We start from the raw sequence: 13423 nt of genomic DNA on the forward strand, positions 1-13423 counted from the left end.
GATATGTAGTGAAATGCTTGGACAACTGCTCGTGACCTAAAGAAAAAAAAGGAAAAGGCTATGAATAAGATAGGAAATAAATATGAAAAATTAAAAAGGGTAAATTTAACTAGGAAGGAATAAAATATAAATTAAGGTTAAAAATGAAATAACTGTACAACACAAATTAGAATGAAGGGTAAATTTAACTGGGAAGAATAAGATAAAATATATAAATTAAAGTTGAAAATAAAATAACTGTATAACAAAATACACAATATAGAACTATATAAGAATGTATGAAGAAATCTAAATCTAAATAAATATATACACAATAACAGCAGCTGTACAAGTATTAACTGGAAATGAAGAATATAATGTCCAGTGTTGTGCAATCCACATTATGTCTTGTGCAGTGCAAATATGCTTAAAGTGATTTAAGTGATGAAGTGAAAACAATGTCCAGAATGTTCAGTGTGTGTGTAAGAACCATATGTGTGGGTCAGCATTGTGTGGTGGTGTGATTGAGAGACCGTATCGCCTGCGGGAAGAAGCTCCTCCTCAGTCTCTCTGTGTTGGTCTTCAGGAAGCGGAATTGCTTTCCTGACCTGAACAGAGAGAACAGTCCGTTGTTGGGATGGCTGAGGTCCTTCACCATCTTCCTGGCCTTAGTCCAGCACCGCCTGCTGTAGATTGAGTGCAGGTCAGGGAGCTCGGAGCGGATGGTGCGCTCAGCTGACCGCACAACCCTCTGTAGAGCTCGTCTGTCCTGCATGGTGCTGTTCCCGAACCAGGTTAAGATATTTCCCGTCAGGATGCTCTCTATGGTGCACGAGTAAAAGTTCCTGAGCACCTTGGAGGGCAGTTGGAAGTCTCTCAAGCGTCTGAGGTGGTAGAGACGCTGACGGGCCTTTTTCACCATGGTGTTGATGTGACAGGACCATGACAGGTCCTGCGTGATGTGAACTCCGAGGGATTTGAAGCTGTCCACTCTCTCCACTGGGCACTCGTTGATGACAGGGGTCTGGTAGTTCCTCTCCTGCTTAGTGCTGAAGTCCACTATCAGCTCCTTTGTCTTACTGACGTTTAGAAGGAGGTTGTTCCTCTGGCACCAGTTCTCCAGATTCCTAATCTCCTTCAGGTAGGCAGTCTCGTTGTTATCAGAGATCAGGCCCACCACGACGGTGTCGTCAGCAAACTTGATGATGGTGGTGGAGCTGGTAGTGGCCACACAGTCATATGTGTACAAAGAGTACAGCAGGGGGCTCAGAACACACCCCTATCTTAAAGACTTCGCAGTGCCACCTTATCCCAACAGAGCACTTCACTCTCAGGCTGCTGGTTTACTTGCGGTTCATGGAGTTTGTTAAAGTACAATAAACCAGCTTCCAGTTTGGATCCAGGAGACACACACCCAAATATAAGGGCCAAATGCATGGATGAGTTCTTAACTCTGAGACAGGACGTCTTTAATGTTGGCAATGCCGTGCAGATAATTTGATGTTGAAATGCAGCTAATATTCCACAAGTTGCAGCAGCCGTCACTGTGTGTGTTTTCTATTCGACATCAGTAATCATGTCTTGTCTAAGTGCTTTACACGCCTGCTTCATCCACACAGTGTGATGATCATTATTACATCCTATTATTGGAGCACAGCGAGGCAGCACAGACAATTATCCCGAAAACATGCAGTGGATTCAATATCTCAGCTCTAATAATAGACACATTAACTGAGCTCCAAACAAACTCTGAATCCTATTAAGACTCTGCTGCTTATTACTGCTGCAGTAATTATTTCCCTCCCTGCTCTAACACTTGTCTTACAGGATAATTCAGTCTCCGACAGCAACTCTCTCACTTCCTCCCTGTGAAAACCAGGTTACCGTCTTTATTTTTTCTTTGTTTCACTCTGACACAACCACCTATGTGCGTTAATATGAACAAAAGGAAACTGGTAAGGAGCATCCGACAGATCGCTCACAAGTTTTCTGGCCTTTGTATTCATCTGCTAATTGAGATGTTTGGCTGAAAGCAGCACATTAGTCCTCATGTTTTTATTAATTTCCATGTTTTTCAGTCACTGAGGAAACCACAGCATGAAAAGGAATTAAGTTTATTTAATCCCCCCTCAGGTTTTTCTTTATGTTGAGCAGCTTAGATGTAAAAACAAACACTTGATTTGTTCCAACTATTTTCCCCAACGTGTTGTTTTGTGGAAGTGACCATATTTGGATGAGAAGGTGTTATCAGCTACATTAGCTACATAAAATCCTAGAATTTCACCAAAAATGGAACACAGCCTTCTCGGATGGTCTGTTAGTACATTAACCTCACAACAGCCAAATTATTGGTGATTAAAAATTCCCCAAAAGGCTCCAACAGCACAAATACGGTCCAGAGGGCCAGTCCAGGGATTTCAATGGGCTGAGGTGAAGCCTTGCAGACAGCTAGCAGCTACACCAACGTGTGTCCCCCTTTCACCTCTAAGTAAAAGAGGCCATGCCCCCAATGATGCAAACTTTAAGACTTAATACAATTAAACAGGTGAGTTATAAAAACATTCTCAGTGGTACAGTTGTTATGATGGATTAAATTACCTATAGAGATCAAGCAGTTTTGAATCAGGCTGTAAACATGTTCATTTCTTGTAACTGGAAGGTTGCCGGACCGATCCCCAGCTCTTTCGGTTCTGGTCGTTGTGTCCTTGGGCAAGACACTTTACCCTACTTGCCTACTGGTGATGGCCAGAGGGGCCGATGGCGCGATATGGCAGCCTCGCTTCTGTCAGTCTGCCCCAGGGCAGCTGTGGCTACAACTGTAGCTTGCCTCCACCAGTGTGTGAATGTGAGAGTGAATGAATAGTGGAATTGTAAAGCGCTTTCAGGATCTAGAAAAGCGCTATATAAATGCCATCCATTATTATTATTTCTGCTGTAAAGTTTTAACATGCCAGACAGTCAGGACTGACTCACTGGTGGCGCCTCTACTGGACATTAGAGGAACTGCAGCTTTTGGTGCCTCTTGGTTACTTGGTTTTTCAGCCTCAGTGTTGATAAATGAATTACAAAAGAACAAAAAACCCAAACCATGACAACATAATATCATTGTGAAATTTAAAAACCTTTGGTGTGCCACTAGGTTAATTTTTAGGTCCCATGTTATTTCCAAAAACCCAGTTGTGACATCACTCCAATGATGGCTGTTTTACTGGCCATGACTATATATAAAATATGTTGCTGAAAATTTGCCTTTTATTTTGTTTAGTTGTAAAAACAAAATCAGGAAAGTTTCTGTGTGCTTGAGGCCTTTTCCAAGTGATAAATATCAGTTAGTATAACGAGAAACAGAAGGGAAATCCTATATTTCGTGTCCTTAAGAATGAAAATGCTTTATTCTAATTTTTGTCGTGTTTCGGCCATAATAAAAACACTGAGATCCGAACACTTCAGAGTCTTTTTCCTGGACGTGGAGGCCTCGTTCAGCTCTGAAGCTCCGTCCTTCACATGCTGGCAGCGTCTGCAACCACACAGGGAAACTTGTCAGGAAACATGTCATGGGAAAAGCAGTAAACTGGATCAGGGAGCAGGCAGGAGGCTCGCCACATGAAACGATTCCTGGGAAGAGAAAAAAAAGAAAGAAACGTGGCAGACATTCCTCTGACTAGTTCTGATCCAGCAGCCAAATGAGGGTTAGAGTCAGAAAACTGGCAGAAAATCTTCTGCTGGTGAAGAAACAGGGTTAGTGCAGGAAGTTCATATTGACGGAGCTGGAATCTGCAGATGGGGAGGTGGTGGAGGGGCCGTCTTTAGAAAAATCTGACCACTGTAATATTTACATGATCCTAACTGGTTTCACAGCCTGCACAGGTCCATCTGGTTTGGTGGTTTTCGCTCATAAATGCAAACTTTTTTCTTGTGTTTCAGTCAAACGTAACTTTGGAAACAAAAGTTCTGTTTAAACATAAAATATTATTCACATGGTCCCATTTTTTCTCTACACATTTCTTAATGTTCTTTTGAAATGGCAGATTTCTGCTCTGTTAATCAATCTTTTCATCACTAAAAGTTAAAACAGAATGAAAAAAAGACTTCCTGTGCACTGTGGCGTTTAACCCTGATGCACCCGCCAGGGGGAGAGCGGCGGGGTCGGGGGATACGGGTCCCCCGCGGAGGGAGGGAGGAGGTTGGGGTCGCGAGATCCCCCCCGATGGGATGGGGATGGGATGGGATGGCGGGCTCGGGGGATACGGGTCCCCCGCGGAGGGAGGGAGGAGGTTGGGGTCGCGAGATCCCCCCCGATGGGATGGGGATGGGATGGGATGGCGGGCTCGGGGGATACGGGTCCCCCGCGGAGGGAGGGAGGAGGTTGGGGTCGCGAGATCCCCCCCGATGGGATGGGGATGGGATGGGATGGCGGGGTCGGGGGATACGGGTCCCCCGCGGAGGGAGGGAGGAGGTTGGGGTCGCGAGATCCCCCCCCCCCCCCCCGATGGGATGGGGATGGGATGGGATAGGGATGGGATGGGATTGGAGAGAGAGAGAGAGAGAGAGAGAGAGAGAGAGAGAGAGAGAGAGAGAGAGATATAAAGTCTTGTAAAAAGGTGGTTGAGAAACACCCCGGCGAAAGCAGAAGAAGACGAAGAAGAAGAAGAAGAAGATAATGTCACGCACTAGACCGTGGGAGCCAAAGAGCACTAAGGTCGGTGGTACAGGCGGATCGCAATCGCCAGCGGTGTCCTCCTCCTCCTCCTCCTCCTCCCGCTCACCATCACCATCACCGTCGCCATCGCCATCGCATTTGGCGTACGCTGCGTGGTCGGCTCCGGTGGCTCCGTTGTTGCGACCGGCCACGTTTCGCTATCGAGGGCTAGGGGTCGAGGAAGACCAAGAGCAGCGGCAGCAGCGGCAGCAGCGGCAGCAGCAGCAGCAGCAGCAGCAGCAGCAGCAGCAGCTACAGGAGAACTTGGAGGAGGACGAGAGCAAGGAAGAGGAGCAAGAGGCCGAGGGGGACGACAACGACGACCCGACGGCCCGAACGCTCGCAGACGAGGAGGAGGAGGAGAGCCACTCGGAGGATCAGGAGGACGAAAACGATGGGGTGGGTAGTTGCGAGGAAGACGATCGCGGTTACAAAATGGCGTCGCAACTCTGCCAGGACGGCGGCTCGCAAGGCGAGTCGAACCGCCGAGAGGGAGAGGAAGAAGAAGCAGGCGCCGACCCACCGGGGCGGGGGACTCGGGAGATTTGGCAAGAGGACGACGCCGGCCGCGCTGCAGGTGGCGTTCATGATCCTGGGCGCGATCGCGGCCGCGGCGCTGTCAGTGAAACTCGCGACGCTGATGTAGCCGACGATTACGACTACGACGATGACGAAGAAGACAAAGACTATGAAGAAGAAGAAGAAGAAGAAGAGGAAGAAGAAGAAGAAGAAGAAGAAGAAGAAGAAGACGTCCTCGCCGATGATGATGATGATGATGAAGAAGAAGAAAAAGAAGAAGACAAAGACTATGAAGAAGAAGAAGAAGACATCCTCGCCAATGATGATGAAGAAGAAGACAAAGACAATGAAGAAGAAGAAGAAGAAGAAGAAAAAGAAGACATCCTCGCCAATGATGATGAAGAAGAAGAAGAAGAAGAAAAAGAAGAAGAAGAAGAAGAAGAAGAAGAAGAAGAAGACAAAGACTATGAAGAAGAAAAAGAAGACATCCTCGCCAATGATGATGAAGAAGAAGAAGAAGACGTCCTCGCTGATGATTATAACGATGACGATGAAGAAGACAAAGACTATGAAGAAGAAGAAGAAGAAGAAGAATTAGAATTAGAAGAAGAAGACGACGACCTCGACCCGCCGGGACGAGGCCCCACCGAAGAGGCCGTGGCGGCGGCGCGAGACGAGGCCTCCGCGTTCATGGCCTACTTCCCGCCGGAGATAGAGGACTCGGTGATCGCCATGACCAACCTGGAAGCGGGCAGGCGCAGGCCCGCCATCGACGGATGGAAGCCCATGGGCCGCGTCGAGTTCCGAGCCTACCTGGGGCTGCTCGTGCTCGCCGGCGTGTACAGGTCCCGGGGAGAGGCCTGCGAGAGCCTGTGGGACGCCGAGAGCGGCAGGTCCGTGTTCAGAGCCACGATGCCGCTCAAGACCTTTCGAGCCTACTCGAGCGCGCTGCGCTTCGACGACAGGGAGACCAGAAGGGCCGGGCGAGGCGAAGGCGAAGGCGAGGGCGATAGCTGCTACGACAAACTGGCCCCCATCAGAGCCGTGTGGGACGAGTGGTGCGCGAGGTTGCCCGCCATGTACCGCCCGGGACCGGAGGTCACCGTCGACGAGAGACTGGTGCCGTTCAGAGGTACGTACGTACGTACTATGTGGTGTGTGTGTGTGTGTGTGTGTGTGTGTGTGTGTGACTGGGGGAAGAGAGGAGGAATAGGAGCGGGAATGACGAAAACGGGCTAGCTCGCTGCTCTGTTGCATACTCGTGTTGGGTTCCGCGTTTGTGCTGCTTTCGCATGACTCTTTATGTCTATGAAGCTATGAAGCTATGAAGTCTATGACTCTTTATGTCTATGAAGTTATGAAGCTATGAAGTCTATGACTCTTTATGTCTTTGTATCTATGAAGCGCCTTGAGGCGACTTTTGTTGTGATTTGGCGCTATATAAATAAAATTGAATTGAATTGAATTGAATGTCTTCTCCTTGCGTTTCTGCCCCAATCTCCCCCACACTTTCCCACATCTCTCTCTCTCTCGCTCTCTCTCTCTCTCTCTCTCTCTCTCTCTCTCTCTCTCTCTCCATCCATCAGGACGGTGTCCGTTCAGACAGTACATGCCCAGCAAGCCGGCCAGGTACGGGATCAAGATATGGGTGGCGTGCGACGCGCGTTCCAGCTACGCGTGGAAGATGCAAGTCTACACCGGCAAGCCCGACAAGCGCGGCCCTCCCGAAAAGCATGGCCACTCGAGTGGTCGTGGACCTCACCGAGGGACTGACTCCGGGACGCAACGTCACGTGCGACAACTTTTTCACCTCGCGCGAGCTCGCCGATAGGCTCTATCGCGAGAGAGGCCACACCGTGCTGGGCACTCTGCGGTCGAACAGACCCGAGATCCCCAGAGAGCTGCGCTGCGTCAAGGGCAGGGCCGTGGGCTCCGTCGAATCCGTGGTACTCGGCGGCTCCGCGGGACGAGGGGGAGGAAGAGGAGGACGAGAAGGAGGAGGAGGAGGAGGAGGAGGAGGGCCCGACACGATCATCCTCTCCTACGTGGCCAAGAAGAACAAGAACGTGCTGCTCCTCACCACAGCTCCTCGTTATTACCACCATCGCTCCGGCCCCGAGCCCCGGCCTAGCCGCCGCATCAGCAACAGCAGCGGCGGCAGCAGCAACAGCAGCGGCGCGAAACCGCCCTTGGTGCTGCATTACAACCGCACCAAGGGAGGAGTGGACAACCTGGACAAGGTCGTGAGCACGTACAGCTGCAGGAGAAAGACCCGCAGGTGGCCCGTGGCCCTTTTCCACAACATGGTCGACGTGGCGGCCTACAACGCGTTCGTGCTGTGGAGGGAAATTCACCCCGACTGGATGCCGGGCAAGCTCAACAGACGACGGCTCTTCCTCGAGCGACTGGGCAAAGCGCTCGCGCGCCCCATGCTCGAAGCCAGGGCGGCTTTAGCGCGAGGACCGGGAGGAGGAGGAGGAGGAGGAGGAGGAGGAGGAAGAAGAGGAGGCAGAGTCGCGGCCCGAGGCGCTACCGCCGAGGCAGCCTCTAACAACAACGCTACGCCACGCGACTCCTCTCCGGTCAAGAGGCGAAGGTGCCGCGTGTGTCCCAGGAGCAAAGACGTCAAGACCAAGATCCTGTGCCGCGAGTGCCGAGCGCACGTGTGTACAAACTGCGCCGTCACGTACTGTCCCAACTGCGCCGCTTCTTCTTCTTCCCGCGACGCCGCTCCCCGGACGCCACCGACGCCGTGATAACACAAGCGCCCCAACGGTGGTCCCCTAGCGACCCCCCCCCCACTCCACCCTATCATCATCATCATCATCATCATCATCATCACACAATATATGCCCCCGGGGGGTCCTAGTGACCCCAAACCTATCATCATCATCATCATCATCACATATGCCCCCCGGGGGGGGTCCTAGTGACCCCAAACCTATCATCATCATCATCATCACATATCCCCCCCCCCCACCCGGGGGGGTCCTAGTGACCCCAAACCTATCATCATCATCATCATCATCATCATCATCACATATGCCCCCCGGGGGGTCCTAGTGACCCCAAACCTATCATCATCATCATCTTCCTTCTCTCACCCCAACCGGTCGCAGCAGATGGCCGCCCCTCCCTGAGCCTGGTTCTGCCGGAGGTTTCTTCCTGTTAAAAGGGAGTTTTTCCTTCCCACTGTCGCCAAAGTGCTTGCTCATAGGGGGTCATATGATTGTTGGGTTTTTCTCTGTATCTATGAAGCGCCTTGAGGCGACTTTTGTTGTGATTTGGCGCTATATAAATAAAATTGAATTGAATTGAATTGAATCATCATCACATATGCCCCCCCCCCCCCGGGGGGGGGTCCTAGTGACCCCAAACCTATCATCATCATCATCATCTTCATCATCATCATCATCATCACATATGCCCCCGGGAGGGGTCCTAGTGACCCCAAACCTATCATCATAAAACACACATATCCCCCCCCAGGGGGTTACCAAGACCCCCCATCGCCACCACCACCATCATCAGGATCATCATCATCATCACACACACACACACACACACACACACACACACACACACACTCATCATCATCATCACACACACACACACACACACACACCTCGGGGGGTCACCACGACCCACGCCCCGAGAACAGGCGGGCGCACAAGGGTTAAGCGGAAACAAGCGCCTCGACGCCAAAGCTTTCCTCACGCTGTAAAAAAATATACAGCCACAGGGGGGCGTTTTAAAAACGCACCCCCCTGTCGTGGGCGGCCCTAATGGCATTACCCGCGCGAGCCTCGCCTTTCCTTCCAGGCAGAGATCCTCCTAGTTGAAATACCTGCGTTTTCGCGCAGGCTCTATGGCGCGCGGCCAGCGGAGGCCGCCTTTTTTCCGTCTCCGGGTATGTTGATATGATGCACGGCCGGCAGAGGCCGCCCTTACATCCTAGGGTATGTTGAATGTACACACTAACACAACGTACACAGAAGAAGGGACTAATGCAAGTGTGTATCAGCAACGCCGCGGAATGACAAATATAACATCTTACCATGTTTCCTATGTACTACGATTGCCGCTTTGTACATTGTGCCACAATAAACATGAATCACAAGAAACTTTCTATGTCATATATTGGCCATTGCTTCGCAGATAACACTTCTCTCGGTGACAGAGGCCCGCCAGATCCACTTCGTACTACTTCTGTTTGATTTGTAATATAAATAAATTACTTTAGACGTATTTGATTTCAATGTTTTTATTGTTATATTGGTTTATATTGGTTACACATTGATTATACATTGGTTACACATTTGGTTACACATTTGGTTACACATTTGGTTACACTGGGTTTAAGGGCGCCAGGTGTGCTTCTTGTAGATAGCTTCAGTGTTAAACAGAGTGTGTCCGGTTTCAGCTGTGTACCAGACGGAAACTTCAATTTCCATACGAACATCAGTAATGTCGACGGCTAGTGTACTCATAAGACGATCGCATTCATCGTTGATGTCCACGGTAAGTCCAGTTGCGGGGCCATTGATGGAATGTAGATCACTCCAATCCCCTAGGACAGATCTGATGCGGTATTTATAAGTGACATCCTTGCCGTCGATTAAACGCTCGTGAGATCGGGCTTCGAAAACACAAGTTCCAATTTCACAGCTGACGGTGGGGGCATCAGTTACAATTGCACAAGAAGGCTTGAACACGCCGCTGTATTTCACTCCTTCGCAGTCTATCTCAACATTGTACTTTTGAAAACTTTGAAAAACGTATGTTGAGCCATCATCGTCCTTGTAAGGGCATTTCTCCTTGTCGACAAATCACAGAATGAGCCTCTGAAGAGCCGTGTGTTCACATGTCACGGGTAACCCATACTCACATATTTAGTATGGTTAATACCATCTGTTAATACGATCTGTCAATGAGATATATTCGTAAGGTAATTATTGTCATTTTAGTGGTTTGTACTACATACACAGTCGGAGGTCAGAGACCGTGTGCAACATAGACACCAGGATTGTGCACTGTCTACTAGCGTGACAATGAACGCAGATGTGATCGATCGATTGTGTTCATGTGTGTGGAAACACAAACAATCTGTGGTTATTTCCAAGTGTTTATTTCAAACAGTTATACAGTATATTGTACACCGTGCATTGACAGGAGCATGCTTTACTTTCATTTAGTAGCACAAGCAAAATGTTAGTAACTTTTGTTGCAAAAGCATGATATCTTGTTGATACAAATCAAATGGTATCACGCCTGTATAGACTGCTTTAGTATTACCCTAAACTACAGCTCTGTCATCTGCCTAAAACCTTGGGTGGTTTGATATTGACGTTTTCATAGTTGCACATTAGATGGAGATTGTGCCCTTGTCCGCTTCTGCGTAGTTGAACAGCACCGCAACGTGACACTGTGTAGTACCCAGAAGGTCTCCGGTGGAAAATTCCGCCGTGCACTCCAGACCTTGCTGTGTAGACTTCATCGTACACCGACGGACTTCAGTCCCGCATGTGACCTTCAGTCTCGAAAGAGTGTCCTGTGTGGGTGGAAAGCATCGATACACACAGTGGATTCCACTACGGGCATCCCTGTGACATTGGAAACGTACAGGGTGTGTACAGGCCGCAGACCGAGATAGAACCCTGCTCCACTCGCTCCATAGTATGCCTGTGGTGTTCTGTTGCTGTCGGACGCGTGCTCTAATGGTGTAGTTTGAGGTCACAAGGTCTTGAATGTGAGCTACACAAAGCTTGCCATTCTCACATTGGACGGTATTCACCCCACTCGGCTCATCGGCACCTGTGACGGTCCATTCAATCTCCGCAGTGTAGTCCGCAGTCCAAATCGTGGAAAATGTGCTCAAAGTCACTTCGTCGAAACTCACGGACAGAGTGGGGCTGGCCATCTTTACTCCACATTGCGGATTCACGTGGCTGTTTGATTCTCGTATGCCACCTATATTAAGACGTACCTTGCAATTGTGTTGTAACGCATCAGGGCTCGTGAGTTGCACATCACACTTCACAGCCCCATAACGCCAGCTACTACTCCATCGGGTCCCATCGTCTTTGTCAAATTCAGGTATACATTGGTGCTCTTCCGTTCCACATATAACCTCCGATATCACTTTAGCCTGTGGCCTGTAGTCCAGATGATCTTGGGCATACCGGTGTATCACTGTTAGCCGCCTGCTACCATCCGTGATCAGATGAGACAACACAGGAGGCCTGCAGTTCAGTGGTGGACACGGAGATTTCCATGCGGTTTGAGCCAACACAGGTCCCACTAGGACAAGGCCAAGAGTAGCAATCACAGTAAACCAACGCATTGTATTGACAGTCGGTCGTAAGTGTGTGTAAGTTGGTGTAAAGACAAGGCTTATATCCTTGAGGAGTGTAGTACAGCAGAAGAGTATCCACCGACCTGCAGCACCGAGCCAGCCGACCTGCAGCACCGGAGCCGCCGACCTGCAGCACCGGAGCCACCGACCTGCAGCACCGAGCCAGCCGACCCAGAGCAGGAGCTTTTTTAACAGAACAGCACAGGGTAGCAGACTTGTGTTGTGTCTACAGTCATGTCCTTGGCAAATAAGCACATCGTAGCCGGTATTGTACGCCCCACAACCCCGGACGCCAAGCGGGCGCTACCGCGGGCCGTGTACATGAAGCGTTTCCATGTAAGCAAATGGAAATGCGTACAGGATCAGCGAACCAAGACGCTGGCGGTGGTGCACGCATTGCTATGTATGGAGTACGTGTGCTGTGTAATACCAAAACGTTCACAGACTCGGTTTATAGTACGTACAAGACAAACTTTATTTGGTTTCATGTACAGTCTGGGGTAGTAACAACAGATGTGATCTTTCCGTGACCAACAGTGTACAATTATGTTCGGGAGATCACATTGACAAAATGGAGACATTCACTCAAACACAACCACCGTTCTGACTCCAGGGCTCTCCTGATCGGTGCTAGTACCAACGTGCACCCACACAGGTCCGTTAAGGTGAACCATGCCTGTTGCCGTTATGAAGACAGATGCATCTCCTCTGCATATCGTCAGCCCCCCACGGACCTGATCGGGGCTTCCCGCCCTGCGCGTCTTCACATTAGCTGGAGGTTGAAACCATTGTTCGCTCACAGGGTTAAGAGAAAACCAAAACTTGTCATATTGTAAATCCGGGGCGATGGGGCGTATGTAAAAGTCCACTATCATGGAGCCATCTACCTCATTGTTCACCCCAGTCTGTGGTTCGAGTTTCGTGTACCCAGGCCTTTCCATCACCTCTAGTTCTTCGGCCACCAATCTACCATTCGGTTCTATGAAGTTAGAGGCGATAATGCATACGCCGTGGTCGCGCCGATCGGGGTCCGCGCCGGCAGTGTAGACGACACAGGAGCGTTCGTCCTTGTTAAGGTGCACTCGCAGTTCATCACGTTTAGCTGGGCCTTTTGCAAGCGAGTCCAGGTTGTCGTTCACCACAACGTCGCCTTTTGCCGTAATGTGGTACGTGTCTCCCAAACGCACACTCCCACTGCATGTGGACACTACAATGTCGGTCGGCAATGAGGTGAGGTCACACCCGAGTGAACATGGGTAGGCTTCCGATTTACAGAGGTCGAGGTGGATTCCAAGCTCCACGCGTCCCTTGACGTTAATGTCATCTATAGGAGTATTGCAACCCGTACCTCTCGGGCATACTTTAACGAGGAACACATCACCATCGTATGTCTTGACAGGTACCGCGACCTTCGTGCCCATGGTTTCAGAACAATAGTAGCACTCACACAGGTCAGCAGCTGGCTTTATTCTTCATCGGCAACACAGCTGTGGGTCGGTGAGAACCAGATTTGCTGTGTGTGTGTGTGTGTGTGTGTGTGTGTGTGTGTGTGTGTGTGTGTGTGTGTGTGTGTGTGTGTGTGTGTGTGTGTGTAACATTGGCATTTGTTTACTCAGATCCAAGGCAGGCCAAACGTCTGTGTTACAACCTACATGCAAAAGACACACATTCACAATATACGGGTACACACGTCTGTTTTATTTCCAAGTGTTTCAGACTTTACAGCGTTTGCAGACCCAGTATCCATCATCCCTGCATTTGGCACAGGTGAATTTCTGACATGTCGCACAGGTAAACCTGCTGCGCTTCCTGTTGCAGCTCTCTTGCACCTGCATGGCACAATGGAAGATCTGTGCTGAGAGTCGAGGGAG

At 49.9% G+C, this 13423-nt stretch overlaps 1 protein-coding gene across 1 annotated transcript; it reads left to right on the forward strand.

Moving 5' to 3' along the window:
* The first annotated feature begins 4575 nt into the window (after positions 1 to 4575).
* Positions 4576 to 7953, forward strand: LOC145420637 (uncharacterized). Its single transcript, XM_080290053.1, has 5 exons — positions 4576 to 6329; positions 6784 to 6979; positions 7029 to 7143; positions 7255 to 7652; positions 7812 to 7953. Exons 1-5 carry the CDS (start codon positions 4640 to 4642, stop codon positions 7951 to 7953), a joined length of 2541 nt encoding a protein of 846 aa, XP_080146179.1. The 5' UTR covers positions 4576 to 4639.
* Positions 7954 to 13423: the final 5470 nt, after the last annotated feature.

The sequence above is a fragment of the Astatotilapia calliptera genome, chromosome 2 (assembly GCF_964374335.1).
Source record: "Astatotilapia calliptera chromosome 2, fAstCal68.1, whole genome shotgun sequence".
NCBI classification, from domain to species: domain Eukaryota; kingdom Metazoa; phylum Chordata; class Actinopteri; order Cichliformes; family Cichlidae; genus Astatotilapia; species Astatotilapia calliptera.

Coding starts and splice junctions, on each gene's coding strand:
- LOC145420637 (XM_080290053.1), top strand. CDS start 4,640: ATGTCACGCACTAGACCGTGGGAGCCAAAGAGCACTAAGGTCGGTGGT. Junction 6,330..6,783: donor GAGACTGGTGCCGTTCAGAG/GTACGTACGTAC, acceptor TCCATCCATCAG/GACGGTGTCCGTTCAGACAG. Junction 6,980..7,028: donor CGAGGGACTGACTCCGGGAC/GCAACGTCACGT, acceptor GCTCGCCGATAG/GCTCTATCGCGAGAGAGGCC.